Consider the following 23,331-nt stretch of genomic DNA (forward strand, 5'->3'; position numbering starts at 1 on the left):
AAGAATCATTTATTGTTCTCTAGGGAGCATATGTGTTATGGCTCTGTTTTTAATATCCTTGTTTACAAATCATACTTTCACATGTTGTCATGTCATCCACAATCAAAGTGATAAATCATATGTATGAGTGGCTTGCTTTTCACAAATTTCTAAGGCTAGCAGAACCAAGAGAGATCATGCAACAATACATCGACACATACAAAATAACGGTATCAATCATATGAACAAATAAGCTTTTTTTGGTGGGGAGGGGGAGGCACATATGAAGTTGTTTGCATGGAAGAGATGATTTTAAAACCGAAATGTATCGCCATTTTCCTTTACCCTTTGATTCATTTTATAAACGTACGTCATAGTGTATGCTTATGTATTAAGATGTAAGGAGAACGTTAAGGACAAGTGTATATATATGGATATATACAGAGAAGTTTACCTGTCTCCGCCAACATACAAAGAAAATAATGTTCATGGTGATATTCGTGCTTTTCTAATTTCTTTTTTTTCCTTTTTTTGAGAGAGAGAGAGTGAAAAGTTGAGGGTGATCTCAGAGGTTGCCGAGGTTGTAAATGCGAATTTTATGTGTAGGATAGTTTCGGTGGCAGCTATGTTTTTAAATGTGAATCTACGGGTATCTTTTATGGTGGCCACATCGACAGCATATAACACAATAAGCTATCTATAAAAGGCGATCCGGGCAACAAATAAGCTATCTATAACACAATAAGCATATAACACAATAAGCTATCTATAACACAACATGCTTCATAGCCAGTACAAACGATCCGGGCAACAAACACGGTCAGTGAAAATACTGACAACGCACTGCTTTGGGCCGCTTAACAGGGCAAGATACCTGAAGGGAGCAAAATTTCACCGCACGTAGAGAAAAGAGACAACTTGCATAATGAAGTAGATACGGAAATGACTGCAAAAAGAACTCGACAATACAATGAAGTTGGGCTCCTCCCTTCGAGACTTTCTTCATTCATATTTGGTACTACAAAGTTAACTTTCAGATAGCAAGGTAACCCAACTACTACATAAACATCACAATGCAATAATAAAACGGCTTGAACCAAAGCAAGCATGGCATCCAATCTTCCAAAGAGGTTTCAACGCCGACCACACGCAAACAAAAGTAAAACCTAAAACATTACAGCTACTAATCAGGAGACTAGCTACAACTATTAGCTAGCTGGTTCAGCAGTAGAGCAACTAGTTGAGCATCTTCCTTCTGCGCTTCTTCCCTGTGGATGCCTTGGCAGACACCGGCTCTTCTTCTTCCTCCTCTTCATCAGATGACTCTGCTACTTTCTCCTTGGGCTTCCGTTTGCCTGAAAGACCGTTGCTCTTGGATCCATCAGAAGCTTTCACAGCGCTTGCGCCTTTTGGAGTCTTGCCGCCAGCCTCATCCTTGCTGCTTCCCCTGCTAGCAGATCGAGGCCACCTCCCCCCACCTTCAGCATCCTTTTCTGCAGTCTTCACCTTCGATTTGGCTGAAGACACAGGGCTATCCTCACGCACAACTTTCGGACGCCCTCTTTTCCTGGAAGGATTGCTGTCAACAGTGCTGTCCTGCTTGCCTCTCCTACCACGAGACCTGCTTCAAATGAGCAGAAACTCAAATGTTAGTACAAACCAGGAAATCATAGATAAAACAGCATACTCAGATTGTCATGCTAAAGAAATAAAATTGGAGATTAACAACCAATGAGAGCCGTCCAGACAAGCACACATCTAAGGATCCACCTAAGTCTTGATGATTTAGACTATTGGTGCTTTGGAAAACCAAATGCATGCATGCTACAGCACCTTATTTTGAGCTTACTAACCGCAGTGAATCACGTCAGTTCTAAGATAATGAGATGGCGGAGATTGCAGTTCTATATGAATGGACCACATATACAAAGTTTTAAGTGCTAAAATGTCGATTGTCAGCTAAACGTAAAGCATATAGAAGGTGCAGAGTACAATATTAAGCTTACCTATCAGATGCTGCATTAGGATTCTCGTCTTGCTCCTGCAGGATAGCAGACAAATTAGACAGGATCAAAAAAAGGGGATAATAGCAGCATCACAGCGTCAGGCTGCATGAGGCATACCTCATCAATGAACTCCCATCTTTCATTCTTAAGTAGCAGATGTTCAATATCACCGTCATCATACACAACCTGAATGCCAAAAGTAACATAAAAGAAAGGGAAAACATCTTGTTAGTAGCTCATGGACAGCCCAAAGGAAGAAACATGGAGATGGCAAATAGTGCCCGTCTACTGAATGTGCACCTTGTGCTTTTTTGCAGAAGCGTCAAATGACTTAACAGCACCCTTATAGAACCTGCAGAGCAAGAAACAGATTCTAAACTAACCAAACAACTGGCTAACTTAACTCATGGAGGAAATGACATAACTATGCAGACAGAAAGTTAAAGCAAGGACAAATAAATATTTGTATAGCTCGACACAGAAGTGTCGGCTTACAAATCTTGCTCAGAAATAAAAACTACATACTGACAATGGCAGAGGAACAATCCTACACCAAGGAAACATGTAACATTGTTGCAGCACTCACTTTTTGTCATCAGGCCACCACACTTTGATTCTTGAGCCAACAAGGCTCCCATCAAAAACTTTGCTCTTCTTTGACTGAGGAACCTGCCCAATAGCATGGAAAAGGCGTTAACAACAGAAAAAGGGAATCAGATCATAATAAGACACCATCACTAGTATTCTAGTAATTAATAGAAGTGTGTATACCTCTTCAGCTTCCTGCACAAGTTTCCTTTTTGACACTCCACTATCCCCTGGTTGGCCTTTGCTTTTTCCCGTCTTGGTCATTGATTTAGGAGACGCCATTTCCTGGATTCCAATAAAATAGTTTTTGCAGATAACCAAGTTAGATCATTATAACATGCTCAAAATATCAGCTGCCTAATACTGCTGATGGAACTGAAGCTCTATAAATTTTAACAGAACTAGAGCGTACATGGTTGCACAATGCCATTACCATTCAGAAAAAATATTATGTTAAACAAAAGATATAGAAAAGTAAAAAAACATAGTTACCATCAGACAATAGCTATAGAAATATTATAAACTGGTCATGAGTTATGACACTTCTCCAAACCACCTTAGGATTGTAAAATCATGTAAACATGAAATATAAATAGGCAAAGCAGAAACCCAACCTTCGGCAATCAATACCCATGCATGACTTATGTGCAAAGTAAACACCTGAATATGTCTACTGGTAGCAAGAAAATTACCTTCAAACTGAGATCTTCATCACTGTCTTCATCAGAGAGAGAGTCCTCTTTCCTCAGATCGGGACTGGCCGTTGGTTGTTTCTTTGAAGATTCTTCTTCACTGGACTTTCTTGATGATAATTTGTCATCTTTAGCGGGTCTTCTTGCAGGTCTCCCACCAGAAGGACTGCCTGAGCGGACTTCTTTAGATTCTAGACCTGATCCTTGACTCTTCCCAACAAGCTTCTTCTCCTGTGACTTTACTGCAGGAGGCCGGCCTCGCTTTGGTTTATCTACAGCAGGTGTACCATCAGCAGGCTTTGATGTGTCATCCGCAGGTGTACTATCAAGAGGCTTTGATGTATCATCACTAGCTTTGTTGCAAGCCTCTACCATCGGCTTATTATTGCCATCATTTGCCCCTGGTGACAGCTCCCCAGATGCAAGGTCCTGGTTATCGCTAGCAACCTTAGAATGTTCAGTCACCTTGGACTCAGTGGAAGTGCCAACCTTACTGTTTTTCTTTGAGTTGACACCAGATAGCTTTTCAGGCTCTGTGGTGACTGGCTCTGGTGCCCCCTTGTCATCAGAAACTGCTGTCTGCTTGTCATCAGTAGGCGGTTCAGATTTCTGAACAGAAGAAGCTAATCCATTTGGATTACTGTATGTAGGACTTCCATCTTGTCCGTCTTTCTCTGACTTTGAAGATTCCTGAAAAATAGAAAACATGCACAGTTATGATATATCTTACTTTCTAGAACTCTAGATACTCAATATCCAAAGCAGATACTCAGGTGACTCATCAGAAACAACCATCTGAGATACATTTTTGTCAGCTACCTACCTACATAGTTAGAACTTGGAACATAGAATTTAATAATCACCACGGCCGAAATATACTGCATATCTATCAAAACGAACTCTGGCTAATAATCTCATATTTTAGACAATGAGCAAAACAAACACTTCTACATCATGTTATAAGCTCTACCACAAACAAATCATGCATCATGCTATTGACACTAGCAGAAACCAAAACGTCTTTAACATATGTTAAGATACTCTCAGTGAATAACATATCTGAATAACACCATGGAATCTAGTATAATCACCAAACTGTTCTTTCCAATCACAAAGTTAAACCTATTCTGGCAGATATAACTGGGAGTCAAAAGGCAGACTTGAAAGTGTCCACAATCCCTTTCACAGGACAATCTGATATTTTTAACTAAACTGCAGTACGTCTTAAGCAAAACTGACACTGGATGCCTGTCAAAAGTCAAAACAGTTTATGTCCCTCTCCTACAACTACCAAGTACCCAGATAGCATAAACATATTATATTACAACCAGTGAGCAACAAGCCTGACAGCTACAAATATCAAAATAATTTAGAAGAATCTGGAAGAAAATTTGCACCCCAGGACCCTGTTTGCCCCACTCTAGTTCAAATGAATTTCCAAAATGTATTCGTAGACTTTTGAATAGGTGTCATCAACTGTTACTACGTTAGCAAGTTCAACTGACCGTGTCATTTTCAACAGCATCAATTTTGTTGTCTCTTCCAGCATCTGAAGAACTTTCTACTGAAGATGCAACAACTTTGCTGTACTCATTTAAGGGAGTGCCCTGAAGTAACTCAGCAAACACCGGCTTTAATTTTTCAGGACAAAGACGTGTTATCCTCTTTGCAAGCCGATAAGATGCTAGAAGAGAATCCTGGAATGTCAAGTTGAAAAGGCTTAGTGAAGATGGTAAGAATTATATCTCTAGTAATGCTAACAATGTATCGATGCGCTTACCTTCTTTTCCTTTTTAAGATTCCGAAGGAGGCAAGATGCCAGACCTGGATGGACAGGCTCACTCTCCTGGATTACAAACATCATTATAGTTTCCATAGAGGTGACGACAGTTTCTTGAAGTGTTGGGCTGAAATAAATTAAGAAAGTAGATGAATGTGATTAGAAATAAAAATGCAATTAACAATAATAACAGAACTAAACTACACAGAACGCGCCCATGTCATATATGGAAGGAATAAGCACAAGAAAATACGCACGCACACATAAATAGTGAATTCTTGTAGCAATCTGCTGTGACTGCGTGAAAATAAACCGTCAGTCCATAACGAAAAGCACTGACATGCCGTTTCAACTATCAACTTGCAGCAATAGAAATAATCATGGGTATTTTGAAAACTTGTTTTGGGAGTTAAAATGGTAACGAGTTCCAAACCAACAAATGGAGAACAAGGAAATAACAAAGGTTTGATGGAGTTATCATTGTTTGTGACGTGGGCTGGGATCAACTTGACCTCAGTTTTTCAAACAAGTGATTTTAAAGCTAATCATTAGCGTAGAATATGATGGAATTTTGACAAACCTAGGTAAGCAGATGTGATCAATAATCTAATCACCAAAATACAAGTTATTGACAAGGATATATCTGTAAAAATGTCACTGTAAGAGAATAGTAAAGAAGTAAATACAGATGTATTCAGTGTTAGGGCCAGCACGACCAATAAGTTGGCGATTTCAGGTCATTGAAACGTCATAACCAAATCCAAAATTAAAACATTATAACATTCAACACCAAAGAATATGTATTGTTGTATATCATGCTCCACAGAAAAGTAGTACAGTGTACTCTACATGTATAATCATGTCGTATGAGTGACAGTAATTTCTAGGGATCTCTCAACGTCACCACAACTGTGTTGTACCTCTCCCTGATCCATTTGACATCATTGATACAACTTTCAAAGTAAAGACAACAACTATGTTATTTCGTCTCCCTAATCCATTTGACATTCCCCATGTTACTTCCAAAAGTAAAGACAACAATTACACCATGTATTCTCACTAGTCCATTTGGCATCTACCATAGTCAACATATACAGAAGCTATTCCCCACACAAAATAACATATAAAGAAGCTATTCCCCACACAAAATAACATATACAGAAGCTATGAAAATAAAAAGAAGAGAAAAACATGTTCCACACCTTATGATCCTGAAAAAGTGTGTGAATGTTTCCTGGATCAAGTCGTCACAGTCAAGGTCCAACATTAGGACGCAAGACCTGACCTTGGCGATGGTTTCCAGCATGGAAACTCGCTTTGCAAACAACGGGCTTTTGGTATCATCCAGCTTGCCGAAAGCGTCCACAACCACTGTGAACACACCCTGAAGCCGCCAAGTAAATAGAAGGGTAAGCCGCCAGGTACAACGTTTCATCATGAGAAGAATTCATCACGAGAAGACTCACCCTCATCACATCATCCTCGTACGGAGGATCTGGTGCGGAGACCCTGGTAACCTCTGTTAGGCAACATGCTATACCAACCTTAACCCCCGGGTGAGGGTGGTTTAGCAGATCCTCTCTGACCAAAGCATCCATCATGGGCCGAATAGCAGCGCGCGTGCTGTCGGGTGGAGACTGGTCCACCCTGGACAACCAGATCTCTGCTTCCTGCACAAATGAAACATCAATTGTGAGTATCTAGACTAGCAATCAAAATAGCAACCACTGCCTGTAACTAACCAGTTAGGGTAGACTACAGAGCACAGATACAATCCAACGCTAAATAAATAATATAATAGCATCGCACAGGTAATTCGGTCCTTGTGACTAGCAAAGGCAAAAACAAGTGATTCAACGCAGGGGCCGGGAGGCGATAAATCTCCAACCTTATCTAGAAGGTATAAAATATCGACGGATACAAGAACAATGATACTAACAGCGAAGGCGACCAAAAAACAAAAAACAAAAAAGCAGTGATTCGAATTCGCCGGGGCGCTCACCTCGAGCAACGCTTGCAGCTCCTTGTTGGAGTCCGGGAGCGAGACGAAGCGCGCGGCGACGTCGCGCAGCCGCCGCTCGACTTCCATCTGCGCACCCCCCGACGCCATCAGCGGGGAGGGCTCGGGCGCGGCCCCAATCGGAGGACGGTGGAAGGATCTAGCCGGGGAAGGTGGTTAGGGTTTCGGGAGGGGGGTCGTGGGAGGGGGAGACGGGAGCACGAAAGCTTTGGGTGGGTAGTTTGGGGGGGAGTTTTGGCGATAGAGACGAACGGGGGGTTTCTACTACTTCAATTTTTTCCCTCCTCTCTCTCCTCTCCTACTCTCTCGCTCTCTCTCCATCCGCGAGTCGTGCTGCGGACGGTTTTGCCCGCTTTTTAGGTTGTGGGTTCGGCCTGGGCCAGACGTGGGGTACTTATACTCGCACGGGTAAATCTTTTCCAGGCACGCTATAAATAGCGAATATCGCAATATTGTGTGGGCTGGGGTGCAGGGTGTGAAATTGGAGTGATTTGCTGGTGGCCAGGGTTGTAAACATGAACCCAGGGTAATTTTGGCGGTGGAGTGATTTGCTGGTGGCCAGGGTTGTAAACGTGAACCCAGGGTAATTTTGGCGGTCCACGGGGGTTGTGATGTGAGATTTTCTGTTTCGAATGGACGGACCAGAATAAAGGTAGTAAATTGTAGAAAATCTTTTCGAGGTATGCTATAAATGCCTCCTAGAGATAGAGACAAAATTGTTAGGTGGCGAGTGGGGCTTAAGTGTAGAATTTGAGTATTCTGTTGGTGGCTAGGGCTATATATGTAAAACCTTAAGAAGATTTTGGGTTGTAGTGTAAAAATTTTGTATTGAACGAATGGACGAGAATAAAAGCTAGCAAATTGAGTAGAACTTTCCATGCATGCTAAAAATGTCTCCTAAAGATATACTCCCTCCGTTTCTAAATATTTGTCTTTTTAGAGATTTCAACAAGTGACTACATACGGAGCAAAATGAGTGAATCTACACTCTAAAATATGTTTATATACATCCGTATATAGTAGTTCATTTGAAATCTCTAAAAAGACAAATATTAGGAACGGAGGGAGTGGACGAAATATTAGGTGGTTGGTAGACTTTCTGTAAAATTAGAGTTTTGCTAGCGGGCAAGGTTATAAACATGGGCCCGAGGCAATTTTAGGGGGTTGTGATGTGGAAAAAAACTATTTTCAAATGGTAGGGTGGGAATAAAAGGTGGTTGGTAGGTTTACATAGGATTCTTTTTCATGAATTGTCTATGTATTCTATAGATGTCTATAAATGATAGAGACGAGAAAAAACAAACCTTGCGTGATCTCACGGCTTGGTGGGAACATAAACGCGAGATTTTAGACATAGCTAGGGTTCAGAATGTGAATTCAGAGTACTTTTGGTGACAGCTAGGATTTAAAATGTGAATGTAGGGTACTTTGGTGGTGCCTCAGGGTTTGGAATGTGACTGTAGGACCTTTTTCTATGGCAACTGGGGTTTAACATATTAATCTATGGTGTTTTAGTGAAGCTAGGGTTGTAGATGTAAATCTAGGGTATTCTTTCTGTGGTGGCTAAGGGTTTAAATATGAATATAGGGAATTTTGTGTGATGGCGGGGTTGTTAATGCAAATGTCATATTTTAAAAGGCGGGATGAGAAAATAAGGTCACGGGTAGAGTTTATGGAGGGTTGTTTGCCTGAATTATAGCTTTTTTTGTTTTATTACACACATGGAAGATACATTTATAAAACCTAACCAGTACAATTACGACGCCTTCAACTTTTCTAGATACACGTGTTTTAGACACATGAGGGGAGTGTAAGTTAGTTAACGAGATTCAATTTTGTGTTATCTTTCATAAAAGTTCGGAGCATTCATATTAGAAGAATCATTTATAGACCATATTGTCGCACATTGTCCTTTCATTGGCAAATGAAGCGACGTAAGATATTGCTGTCATATTTTGACACAAAAAGTTCTAAAGCTACCACAACTAAGAGAGATCATGTAACAACGATTTGACAAATAGTGGTATCATTTGAAATTTTTGATTGAAACATATACATAGTTGTTTGCATGGAGGAGAAAATTGGAAGAAGACAACAAGAGTGACTCTTTACAAATAGTCGAAGCTCTAGACACAGCTTTAGCATTAGTGTAGGTTGTTGCACTTTCGTATTGGTATATTTAATAAAACATTGTGGATCTACACAAAGAGGTATGTCTACTTCAACCAACATAGACAAGACACAAGAAAATACCAGATGAAAATAAATGTTCACTGTGACATTTTGTGCTTGCGAGGGTATGCCAACATGCTCCATCATCCCAAAAAAGCACTAGAAAAGGACAAGCAGTTGACCATCTTACAATAACTAGAAAAACAACATCACATGTCGCCCATAGGCTTTATGCGACGCAATAGGCAATAGCCACACTTCTTCGAGAATGGGATTGAAGTCATCGCTAAAAGGACAAAGCAATGGACGCTCTTGAATCTCTGCCTAGACTTCAATCTCTACTAGTTGCCGACACCCGAATTTGCTCATCGCACACTTTTAGATATCACATTTGTCCCGCGCAAGCTTATTTCAAGGACCAGTGTTGCATTGCATGGAGCCAAAGTGTCAGATGGTTATTGACTCTTGGAAAATACACCATAACCATAGAAGGACTGGTCTACTGAACCCTCTACCCACTCCTTGTTGGTTTACAAGTGTGGACTTGGGGTGATTTGAGTAGTTTGGGTGAGTTCTAATGTGATCATTTCCTACAAAAAAATTGTTGAGAACAAAAGGTCTTGGCTAGGGTTTATGGATGGTTGCTTTTGCATGAATTTCCCATATATACTATATGTGCCTACAAAAGGTATAGACGGGGAAATAGGTGGCGGGTAGGGTTCTAAGTGTGAAGTTAGAGTATCTTCGCAATGGCTATGACCTACAGTTGTAAATGTACTTAGGTGACCTCAAAGGTTATTGGGTTTGTAAATGCGAATTTTGGGTGGCGGCTAGGCTTGAAATGTGAATCTAGGGTATTTTTGGCATTGGGTGGGATTGTAAATGTGAATGTATGGTATTTTTTAGCAACTTGGTATATTAATATGTAGCATGTTTGGGTGGCTAGGGTTATAAGTGAGAATTTTTGTGATGGGACAAGAAAATCATACTATCTCTTGTGTTACCTTGTACGAAGGTTCTAGAAAACTCGTATCAAAATAAATATTTAGAAAAATTGTATGAATTGCTTGCTTCCCACAAGGATTTCTAAAGCTAGAACAACCAACTGATGTCATGCAACAACACCTATAGACAAACAGATAGTTCTATGAATTGACTTTATGTACAAATATTGCTTTCATGGAGGATAAAATTGGATACCAAAATAAGGTTGACTCTTTACAAATGGATGAAGCTGCGGCGCGGGTTTTAATACCGGTATGTACTTTGTTGTCCTTTAGTATTGTTAGTTTGTTTTATAAACATGCAACATAGCGTGTGTGTTTGTATTATGAAGTGAGGAGATCGTAAAAGGAAAGGTACATATATGAACATATAGAAATGTACGCCTACGTCTGCAAATACACACCAGATTCAAGAAATGACAAATGAGCATAAATATTCATGTTTACATTTGTGGTTACTAGAGTTGGTGCATGCCAATGCTCCCCCGTCACCAAACTAGATGTTAGAGAAGGATGACGTGGATGGCCATCTTCTACAACTAGAAAAATGTCATTAAATGTGGACCATTGACTTTAAAAGTTGGGGTAGCCACTCATCCCCGAGGGTGTGATCAGATTCATCGCTAAAAGAGCATGACGAGGTACGTTCTTTATTCTTTCTATCCTGGTTTTGAAACGACCGTCAAACATCAGTAGGAAGACACCCAAATATGCTTGTTGCACGTTTATAGATTTTGGGACTACTCTCCAAAGCTTCCGAAGGGGAGATAATATCGTCATGTGGAGCCAAAAATGTCCAGTGACCACAAATTCTTAAACAATCCATCGCAGTGAGTGAAGGATTGTTCAACCAACCCTCCATGTACTCCTTGTAGGCTATAAATGTGCACCGGGGGTAATCTTAGTGTTTTGGGGGTTGTATTGTCATTATTTCAAGGTTGTCAGAATGGTGATTTGAATCGGATCGGAGCTCCGATGATAGGATCGCAGATCGTAGAATCTTAACTATCATGTTCGTAAAATCATAGATTCTATAAACCAAAATTGTAGAACCAAAGGGGTTAGTTTGGATAGTAAAACCGTAGAATCGTGATTCTGACAACCTTGCATTATTCTATTTCAAACAAATGGGTGAGAAGAAAATGCAGGGCTAGGGTTAAGGAGGGTTGTCTTTCATGATTTTTTTGTATAAATTACAAAAATTTACAAAGTTATAAGCATGGAAAATACAAGGCGGGTAGGGTTTAAAAACATGAGATTAGTTATCTTCGGTGGCGGCTAGGGGTTGTAAATGTAAACCTGGGGTGATATCAAAGGTTGTCGGCATGGTAAAAACAAACTTTTGGTGGCGTTCAGGGTTTAAAATGTAGAAATCTAGGATATTTTGGTGTCTACTAGAGCCGAAAACGTGAATGTAGGGTGTTCTTGGTGGCAATTTGGGTTTAAAGTGTGAATCTAGGGTACTTTTGGCACAGCTAAGGGTGTACATGTAAATACATATATTTTTATAGCGCCCAGGGATTATATCTAAATCTAGTGTATTTTTTAAAACCAGAGTTCTTTTGGTTGTAAGTGCGAGAAAATATTATCACGACTAGGGGGTGTTGAGGTTTCTACATTTTACATAGATTCACCTGAGATTATTACGACAATTGTAAGAAAAACCTCTCATGGAAGTGTTGGGGAACGTAGTAATCTCAAAAAATTTCCTACGCACACGCAAGATCATGGTGATGCATAGCAACAAGAGGGGAGAGTGTTGTCCACGTACCCTCGTAGACCGAAAGCGGAAGCGTTAGCACAACGCGGTTGATGTAGTCGTACGTCTTCACGATCCGACCGATCCAAGTACCGAACGCACGGCACCTCCGAGTTCAGCACACGTTCAGCTCAATGACGTCCCGCGAACTCCGATCCAGCAGAGCTTCACGGGAGAGTTCCGTCAGCACGACGGCGTGGTGACGGTGATGATGTTGCTACCGACGCAGGGCTTCGCCTAAGCACTGCTACGATATAACCGAGGTGGAATATGGTGGAGGGGGGCACCGCACACGGCTGAGAGAGATCAACTGATCAACTTGTGTATCTAGAGGTGCCCCCTGCCCCTGTATATAAAGGAGCAAGGGGGGAGGCCGGCCGGCCCTTTATGGGCGTGCCAGGAGGAGGAGTCCTCCTCCTAGTAGGAGTAGGACTCCCCTTTCCTACTCCTACTAGGAGGAGGAAAGGAAGGAGGAGAAGCAGAAGGAAGGAGAAGGAGGAAAAGGAGGAAAGGGGGGCGGCCCCCTAGTCCAATTCGGTTTGGGCTAGGGGGGCCGCGCGCCCTGCCTCCTCTCTTCCACCACTTGGCCCATGAGGCCCATTACTTCTTCCTCGTATTCCCGTAACTCCCCGGTACCCCCGAAAATACCCGAATCACTCGGAACCTTTCCGATGTCCGAATATAGTCGTCCAATATATAGATCTTTACGTCTCGACCATTTCGAGACTCCTCGTCATGTCCCCGATCTCATCCGGGACTCCAAACTACCTTCGGTACATCAAATCACATAAACTCATAATACAATTGTCATTGAAACTTTAAGCATGCGGACCCTACGGGTTCGAGAACTATGTAGACATGACCGAGACATGTCTCCGGTCAATAACCAATAGCGGAACCTGGATGCTCATATTGGCTCCCACATATTCTACGAAGATCTTTATCGGTCAGACCGCATAACAACATACGTTGTTCCCTTTGTCATCGGTATGTTACTTGCCCGAGATTCGATCGTCGGTGTCTCAATACCTAGTTCAATCTCATTACCGGCAAGTCTCTTTACTCCTTCCATAATACATCATCCCGCAACTAACTCATTAGTTGCAATGCTTGCAAGACTTAAGTGATGTGCATTACCGAGAGGGCCCAGAGATACCTCTCCAACAATCAGAGTGACAAATCTTAATCTCGAAATACGCCGACCCAACAAGTACCTTCGGAGACACCTATAGAGCACCTTTATAATCACCCAGTTATGTTGTGATGTTTGATAGCACACAAAGTGTTCCTCTGGTAAACGGGAGTTGCATAATCCCATAGTCATAGGAACATGTATAAGTTATGAAGAAAGCAATAGCAATAAACTAAACGATCAAGTGCTAAGCTAATGGAATGGGTCAAGTCAATCACATCATTCTCCTAATGATGTGATCCCGTTAATCAAATGACAACTCATGTCTATGGTTAGGAAACATAACCATCTTTGATTAACGAGCTAGTCAAGTAGAGGCGTACTAGTGACACTCTGTTTGTCTATGTATTCACACATGTATTATGTTTTCGGTTAATATAATTCTAGCATGAATAATAAACATTTATCATGATATAAGGAAATAAATAATAACTTTATTATCGCCTCTAGGGCATATTTCCTTCAGTCTCCCACTTGCACTAGAGTCAATAATCTAGTTCACATCGCCATGTGATTTAACATCAATAGTTCACATTACCATGTGATTAACACCCATAGTTCACATCGTCATGTGACCAACACCCAAAGGGTTTACTAGAGTCAATAATCTAGTTCACATCGCTATGTGATTAATACCCAAAGAGTACTAAGGTGTGATCATGTTTTGCTTGTGAGGGAAGTTTAGTCAACGGGTCTGCCACATTCAGATCCGTATGTATTTTGCAAATTTCTATGTCAACAATGCTCTGAACGGAGCTACTCTAGCTAATTGCTCCCACTTTCAATATGTACCCAGATTGAGACTTTGAGTCATCTGGATCAGTGTCGAAACTTGCATTGACGTAACCCTTTACGACGAACCTTTTGTCACCTCCATAATCGAGAAATACATCCTTATTCCACTAAGGATAATTTTGACCAATGTCAAGTGATCTACTCCTAGATCACTATTGTACTCCCTTGCCAAACTCAGGGCAGGGTATACAATAGGTCTGGTACACAGCATGGCATACTTTATAGAACCTATGGCTGAGGCATAGGGAATGACTTTCATTCTCTCTTTATCTTCTGCCGTGGTCGGGTTTTGAGTCTTACTCAACTTCACACCTTTGTAACACAGGCAAGAACTCCTTCTTTGACTGTTCTATTTTGAACTACTTCAAAATCTTGTCAAGGTATGTACTCATTGAAAAACTTATCAAGCGTCTTGATCTATCTCTATAGATCTTTATGCTCAATATGTAAGCAGCTTCACCGAGGTCTTTCTTTGAAAAACTCCTTTCAAACATTCCTTTATGCTTTGCAGAATAATTCTACATTATCTCCGATCAACAATATGTCATTCACATATACTTATCAGAAATGTTGTAGTGCTCCCACTCACTTTCTTGTAAATACAGGCTTCACCGCAAGTCTGTATAAAACTATATGCTTTGATCAACTTATCAAAGCGTATATTCCAACTCCGAGATGCTTGCACCAGTCCATAGATGGATAGTTGGAGCTTGCATATTTTGTTAGCACCTTTAGGATTGACAAAACCTTCTGGTTGCATCATATACAACTCTTCTTTAATAAATCAATTAAGGAATGCAGTTTTGTTTATCCATTTGCCAGATTTCATAAAATGTGGTAATTGCTAACATGATTCGGACAGACTTAAGCATAGATACGAGTGAGAAACTCTCATCGTAGTCAACACCTTGAACTTGTCGAAAAACTTTTGCGACAATTCTAGCTTTGTAGATAGTAACACTACTATCACCGTCCGTCTTCATCTTGAAGATCCATTTATTTTTTATGGCTTGCTAATCATCGGGCAAGTCAACCAAAGTCCATACTTTGTTCTCATACATGGATCCCATCTCAGATTTTATGGCCTCAAGCCATTTCGCGGAATCTGGGCTCATCATCGCTTCCTCATAGTTCATAGGCTCGTCATGGTCAAGTAACATGACCTCCAGAACAGGATTACCGTACCACTCTGGTGCGGATCTCACTTTACCTACAAGGTTTGGTAGTAACTTGATCTGAAGTTTACATGATCATCATCATTAGCTTCCTCACTAATTGGTGTAGTAGTCACAGGAACAGATTTTTGTGATGAACTACTTTCCAATAAGGGAGCATGTACAGTTACCTCATCAAGTTCTACTTTCCTCCCACTCACTTCTTTTGAGAGAAACTCCTTCTCTAGAAAGGATCCATTCTCAGCAATGAATATCTTGCCTTCGGATCTGTGATAGAAGGTGTACCCAACATTTTCTTTTTGGGTATCCTATGAAGATTTACTTCTCCGATTTGGGTTTGAGCTTATCATGTTGAAACTTTTTCACATAAGCATCGCAGTCCCAAACTTTAAGAAACGACAGCTTAGGTTTCTCGCCAAACCACAGTTCATACGATGTCATCTCAATGGATTTAGATGGTGCCCTATTTAACGTGAATGTAGCTGTCTCTCATGCATAACCCCAAAACGATAGTGGTAATCGGTGATACATCATAGATCGCACCATATCTAATAAAGCACGGTTATGACGTTCGGACACACCATTACACTATGGTGTTCCAGGTGGCATGAGTAGTCAAACTATTTCACATTGTTTTAACTGAAGGCCAAACTCATAACTCAAATATTTTACTTCTGCGATCATATCGTAGAAACTTTTATTTTTGTTACGATGATTCTCAACTTCACTCTAAAATTCTTTGAACTTTTTAAATATTTCAGACTTGTGTTTCATCAAGTAGATACACTCATATCTGCTCAAATCATCTGTGAAGATCAGAAAATAATGATACCTGCCGCGAGCCTCAATATTCATCGAACCACATACATTAGTATGTATGATTTCGAACAAATTTGTTGCTCACTCCATTGTTCCGGAGAACGGAGTCTTAGTCATCTTGCCCATGAGGCATGATTCGCAAGCATCAACTGATTCATAATCAAGTGATTCCAAAAGCCCATCAGCATGGATTTTCTTCATGCGCTTTACACCAATATAACCTAAACGGCAGTGCCACAAATAAGTTGCATTAACATTATTAACTTTGCATCTTTTGGCTTCAATATTATGAAAATGTGTATCACCACGATCGAGATCCAACAAACCATTTTCATTGGGTGTATGACCATAGAAGGTTTTATTCATGTAAATAGAACAACAATTATTCTCTAACTTACATGAATAACCGTATTGCAATAAATATGATCCAATCATATTTATGCTCAACGCAAACACCAAATAACATTTATTTAGGTTCAACACTAATCCCGAAAGTATAGGGAGTGTGCGATGATGATCATATCAATCTTGGAACCACTTCCAACACACATCGTCACTTCACCCTTAACTAGTATCTGTTTATTTTGCAACTCCCATTTCGAGTTACTACTCTTAGCAACTGAACCAGTATCAAATACCGAGGGGTTGCTATAAACACTAGTAAAGTACACATCAATAACATGTATATCAAATATACCTATGTTCATTTTGCCATCCTTCTTATCCGCCAATTACTTGGGGTAGTTCCGCTTCCAATGACCAGTCCCTTTGCAGTAGAAGCACTCAGTTTCAGGCTTAGGTCCAGACTTGGGTTTTTTTCACTTGAGCAGCAACTTGTTTGCCGTTCTTCTTGAAGTTCCCCTTTCTTCCCTTTGTCCCTTTACTTGAAACTAGTGGTTTTACCATCAACACTTGATGCTTTTCTTGATTTCTACCTTCGTCGATTTCAGCATCACGAAGAGCTTGGGAATCGTTTCCGTTATCCCTTGCATATTATAGCTCATCACGAAGTTCTACTAACTTGGTGATGGTGACTAGAGAATTCTGGCAATCACTATTTTATCTGGAAGATTAACTCCCACTTGGTTCAAGCGATTGTAGTACCCAGACAATCTGAGCACATGCTCACTGCTTGAGCTATTCTCCTCCATCTTTTATCTATAGAACTTGTTGGAGACTTCATATCTCTCAACTCGGGTATTTACTTGAAATATTAACTTCAACTCCTGGAACATCTCATATGGTCCATGACGTTCAAAATGTCTTTAAAATCCCGATTCTAAGCTGTTAAGCATGGTGCACTAAACTATCAAGTAGTCATCATATTGAGCTAGCCAAACGTTCATAATGTCTGCATCTGCTCCTGCAATAGGCCAGTCACCTAGCGGTGCATCAAGGTCATAATTCTTCTGTGCAGCAATGAGGATAAACCTCAGATCACGGACCCAGTCCGCATCATTGCTACTATCATCTTTCAACTTAGTTTTCTCTAGGAACACATATAAAACATAGGGAAGCAATAACGCGAGCTATTGATCTACAACATAGATATGCAAATACTATCAGGACTAAGTTCATGATAAATTAAAGTTCAATTAATCATATTACTTAAGAACTCCCACTTAGAAAGACATCCCTCTAATCTTCTAAGTGATCACGTGATCCAAATCAACTAAACCATAACCGATCATCACGTGAAATGGAGTAGCTTTCAATGGTGAACATCAATATGTTGATCATATCTACTATATGATTCACGCTCGACCTTTCGGTCTTAGTGTTCCGAGGCCATATCTGCATATGCTAGGCTCGTCAAGTTTAACCTGAGTATTTTGCGTGTGCAAAACTGGCTTGCACCCGTTGTAGATGGGCGTAGAGCTTATCACACCCGATCATCACGTGGTGTCTGGGCACGACGAACTTTGGCAACGGTGCATACTCAGGGAGAACACTTTTATCTTGAAATTTAGTGAGAGATCACCTTATAATGCCACCGTCAATCAAAGCAAGATAAGATGCATAAAAGATAAACATCACATGCAATCAATATAAGTGATATGATATGGCCATCATCATGTTGTGCTTGTGATCTCCATCTCCGAAGCACCGTCATAATCACCATCGTCACCGGCGCGACACCTTGATCTCCATCGTAGCATCATTGTCGTCTCGCCAATCTTATGCTTCCACGACTATCGCTACCGCTTAGTGATAATGTAAAGCATTACAGCGCAATTGCATTGCATACAATAAAGTGACAACCATATGGCTCCTGCCAGTTGCCGATAACTCGGTTACAAAACATGATCATCTCATACAATAAAATTTAGCATAATGTCTTGACCATATCACATCACAACATGCCCTGCAAAAACAAGTTAGACGTCCTCTACTTTGTTGTTGCAAGTTTTACGTGGCTGCTACGGGCTTAGCAAGAACCGTTTTTACCTATGCATCAAAACCACAACGATAGTTTGGCAAGTTGGTGCTATTTTAACCTTCGCAAGGACCGGGCGTAGCCACACTTGGTTCAACTAAAGTTGGAGAAACTGACACCCGCCAGCCACCTGTGTGCAAATCACGTCGGTAGAACCAGTCTCGCGTAAGCGTACGCGTAATGTCGGTCCGGGCCGCTTCATCCAACAATACCGCCGAACCAAAGTATGACATGCTGGTAAGCAGTATGACTTATATCGCCCACAACTCACTTGTGTTCTACTCGTGCACAACATCAACGCATAAAACCTAGGCTCGGATGCCACTGTTGGGGAACGTAGTAATTTCAAAAAAATCCTACGCACACGCAAGATCATGGTGATGCATAGCAACGAGAGGGGAGAGTGTTGTCCACGTACCCTCGTAGACCGAAAGCGGAAGCGTTAGCACAACGCGATTGATGTAGTCGTACGTCTTCACGATCCGACCGATCCAAGTACCGAACGCACGGCACCTCCGAGTTCAGCACACGTTCAACTCGATGACGTCCCGCGAACTCCGATCCAGCAGAGCTTCACGGGAGAGTTCCGTCAGCACGACGGCGTGGTGATGGTGATGATGTTGCTACCGACGCAGGGCTTCGCCTAAGCACTGCTACGATATAACCGAGGTGGAATATGGTGGAGGGGGGCACCGCACACGGCTGGGAGAGATCAACTGATCAACTTGTGTGTCTAGAGGTGCCCCCTGCCCCTGTATATAAAGGAGCAAGGGGGGAGGCCGGCCGGCCCTCTATGGGCGTGCCAGGAGAAGGAGTCCTCCTCCTAGTAGGAGTAGGACTCCCCTTTCCTACTCCTACTAGGAGGAGGAAAGGAAGAAGGAGAAGGAGAAGGAAGGAGAAGGAGGAAAAGGAGGAAAGGGGGGCGGCCCCCTAGTCCAATTCGGTTTGGGCTAGGGGGGCCGCGCGCCCTGCCTCCTCTCTTCCACCACTTGGCCCATGAGGCCCATTACTTCTTCCTCATATTCCCGTAACTCCCCGGTACCCCCGAAAATACCCGAATCACTCAGAACCTTTCCGATGTCCGAATATAGTCGTCCAATATATCGATCTTTACGTCTCGACCATTTCGAGACTCCTCGTCATGTCCCCGATCTCATCCGGGACTCCAAACTACCTTCGGTACATCAAATCACATAAACTCATAATACAATTGTCACCGAAACTTTAAGCGTGCGGACCCTATGGGTTCGAGAAATATGTAGACATGACCGAGACATGTCTCCGGTCAATAACCAATAGCAGAACCTGGATGCTCATATTGGCTCCCACATATTCTACGAAGATCTTTATCAGTCAGACCACATAACAACATACGTTGTTCCCTTTGTCATCGGTATGTTACTTGCCCGAGATTCGATCGTCGGTATCTCAATACCTAGTTCAACCTCGTTACCGGCAAGTCTCTTTACTCGTTCCGTAATACATCATCTTGCAACTAACTCATTAGTTGCAATGCTTGCAAGGCTTAAGTGATGTGCATTACCGAGAGGGCCCAGAGATACCTCTCCAACAATCGGAGTGACAAATCCTAATCTCGAAATACGCCAACCCAACAAGTACCTTCGGAGACACCTGTAGAGCACCTTTATAATCACCCAGTTACGTTGTGACGTTTGGTAGCACACAAAGTGTTAATCTGGTAAACGGGAGTTGCATAATCTCATAGTCATAGGAACATGTATAAGTTATGAAGAAAGCAATAGCAATAAACTAAACGGTCAAGTGCTAAGCTAATGGAATGGGTCAAGTCAATCACATCATTCTCCTAATGATGTGATCCCGTTAATCAAATGACAACTCAAGTCTATGGTTAGGAAACATAACCATCTTTGATTAACGAGCTAGTCAAGTAGAGGCATACTAGTGACACTCTGTTTGTCTATGTATTCACACATGTATTATGTTTTCGGTTAATATAATTCTAGCATGAATAATAAACATTTATCATGATATAAGAAAATAAATAATAACTTTATTATTGCCTCTAGGGCATATTTCCTTCAGGAAGAATATTTTATAACAAGTTTTCTCATGTTTGGTCATTATATGTTTGTTGAATACACACATGAAGTAGACAATTATAAAACATAGCCACCACAATTATGACATCTCCAACCCTTCTGGTACACATACATGTCTCGATAGCTCAACTTAGTCAATTTAATCCTCTTTCGTGTTACCTTACACACAAATTCTAAAGCACTTGCATGAAAAGAACCATTGTAACTTTACAAGCCATATTGTCACCTATTATCCCATCATCGGTGGTCAAAGTGACAAAGCTACTATATGTAATACATACACATTGATTGCTTTCCATAAGGATTTGTAAATTCACCCTGACGAGGAAGATCATGCAACAACACTTTACACACACAAAATAATTTTTCAATTGCCTTTGGGCACGAACACATATGGATGTTGTTTAATGCATACTGGTACATATGTTGTTGCCCTTTAGCATTAGTTTATTTTATAAACATACACCGTATGAGATTATTACAACATATACATATATGTGGCTATAGAGAGATGTACTCCTAGTTCCACCAACATACAAAAAGATACATGAAAATAAGAAAATGAACATGAACGTTCACCATGACATACGTGGTTGCCGTGGTCACCATATGTTGTTGTATCCTCTCGTCACCAACACAGTCGCTAGAGAAGGATGACCATCTTACCACCAACTAGAAAACACCATCGCATACCGCCCATTGGCTTTCCGAGCCATGGTAGCCACACGTCTCTGAGGATGGGCAAATACATTGATGAAATGCACTCAAATTTGCTCGTCACACACTTGTACATACTATAATTGTCATACCTATCCTTTCTAAAGGATTGTTGTTTCCACCATGCGGGGCTAAAGCGTCGGATATGGCCACCAACTCAAAAACAACCCACTATATACATGCACTCTCGGCCGATTATAAACATGGGCTCAAGGAAATTTTAGTGGTTATGGGTTGTAATGTGATTTTTTTCCACATGAATGAGTGAGAATAAAAAGGAAGCAACTAGGGTTTACATAGGGCTCTCTTTCCATGAATTCCCCGTATACACTATAAATGTCCAAAAAGGATATATATGAGAAAATAGTGGTGGGTAGGGTCTTAATGTGAAGTTGGGGTATCATTGGTGACACATAGGGTTGTAAATGTAAACTTGAGATATTTTCAAAGTTTGTTTTGGTTGCATGTGTGGACTTTTGGTGATGTCTAGGATTTAAAATGTGTATCTAAGATATTTCTGGTGTTGGTTGTGGTGGTAAATGTGAATGTTGGGTTATATTTCGTGGCAACAAGTGTTCTAAATGATCGGGGGTGTTTTGGTGGGGGTTGGAGGTGCGGATATGAATCTAGCTAGGGTATTTTTGGTGCTGTCTAGAGGATTAGATACGAATTTAAGGCATTTCTTGTGGCGAGCAATGTTGCAGTTCTAATTTTTTTAACAATTGGACGAGAAAAATTGGACGATTAGGGTTTCATGAAGGGTTTATTTGAGTGATTCTTCATATATATTTGCCAAAGATTCATGGGAGAGTATTATGATAATTTGGATGGCATTAAATTGTTAAAATGCATATACATCATAATGACTTTTGTCGTATTTGTTCATTACATATGTTTATTACATGCATGAAGAGTGTGGCGCTTATATAACCTAGACACCACAATGATGACATGTCTAACCTTTCAATAGAAGTATGTTGAACACGCATGTATAGTTGTAGGATCGCAAGTAGGTCTAGAGGGGGGGGGGTTATTAGACTATTTGGCCAATAAAAACTTAGTCTTATCCCAAATTTAGTTCTTGGCAAGTTTTAACAATTTTAGCAAGTCTTGTCACACTCTACACATGCAAGACTAAGATAGTAGGTAGCGGAAAAGCAAATACTTTGAATATGAACATAAAGGAGGGGTTAAATAAAATCAAACCCAATGAAGACATAATGAATTTTCTCGTGGTTCCGATAGGTGGTGCTATCGTACGTCCACACTGATGGAGACTTCCACCCATGGAGGGTAACAACGGTTGCGCGAGTTCACGGAGGGCTCCCCCCACAAAGGGTCCATGAAGAAGGAACCTTGTCTATGCCATCATGGCTTACACCCACGAAGGACTAGCCTCACTCGGGTAGATCTTCACGAAGTAGGCGATCTCCTTGCCTTTACAAACTCCTTGGTTCAACTCCACAAGTTTGGAGGCTCCCAAGTGACACGTAACCAATCTAGGAGACACCACTCTCCAAAAGGTAATAAAAGTTTTTGTTAATGATGAACTCCTTGCTCTTGTGCTTCAAAAGATAGTCTCCTTAGCACTCAATCACTCTCTCACAGATTCAACTATGTGGTAGGAGGAGGATTAAAGTGGAAAGCAACTTGGGAGGCTAGAAATCAAGGATCAAAGGTTGGAGTGGAATCCCTTCATTTCAACACATGTGTGGGTGGTTCTCTCTCAGTAATTGGATATGGGAAGTTGCAGTTTTCGTCCTGGTTGTTCTCTAACAGTTGGTGGAATGGGTGGGATATATATTGGCAGCATAAAAAATCTAACCGTTACACACCTTTATGAACTACTTTGTGGGGCCGGGTGGAAACACTCGGTGAGACCAATTAGCACAGAAGGTTTGAACTTTAGGCTTTTCGGTGAGACCAGATAAAACAGCTCGGTGAGGCTGATGGGTGATGACCTAATCATTTTCCACACTTTGATGAGACTGATCGAAACCACTCAAAAATTCCCAGATGAAATCGATAGGTTCCAAAAGGTTGGCAGGTGCTCTTTGGTGGGACTAAAGAGTCATCTCGGTGAGACCGGGCTGCTAGAGTTTAGGTAGTGGCTAT

At 41.2% G+C, this 23,331-nt stretch overlaps 1 protein-coding gene across 2 annotated transcripts; it reads right to left on the reverse strand.

Annotated features, from left to right (window-relative positions):
- Positions 1 to 945: 945 nt before the first annotated feature.
- Positions 946 to 7,402, reverse strand: LOC125538878 (sister chromatid cohesion protein PDS5 homolog D). 2 transcript variants are annotated; one of them, XM_087544419.1, is made up of 12 exons: positions 7,048 to 7,402; positions 6,512 to 6,715; positions 6,248 to 6,429; positions 5,046 to 5,172; positions 4,771 to 4,962; positions 3,266 to 3,955; positions 2,757 to 2,858; positions 2,572 to 2,654; positions 2,286 to 2,337; positions 2,103 to 2,171; positions 1,986 to 2,020; positions 946 to 1,603 (listed from the first exon to the last, which is right to left on the reverse strand). In XM_087544419.1, the coding sequence occupies exons 1-12, from the start codon at positions 7,153 to 7,155 to the stop codon at positions 1,216 to 1,218; spliced, it is 2,232 nt and encodes a 743-aa protein (XP_087400545.1). In that variant the 5' UTR covers positions 7,156 to 7,402; the 3' UTR covers positions 946 to 1,215. The 2 variants fall into 2 exon arrangements, with proteins under 2 accessions (XP_087400545.1, XP_048558145.1); XM_048702188.2 differs by having other exon boundaries at positions 946 to 1,600; positions 7,048 to 7,399.
- Positions 7,403 to 23,331: the final 15,929 nt, after the last annotated feature.

Source organism: Triticum urartu, chromosome 2A (genome assembly GCF_056163025.1).
Source record: "Triticum urartu cultivar PI428250 chromosome 2A, HENAU_Tu73, whole genome shotgun sequence".
NCBI lineage: Eukaryota > Viridiplantae > Streptophyta > Magnoliopsida > Poales > Poaceae > Triticum > Triticum urartu.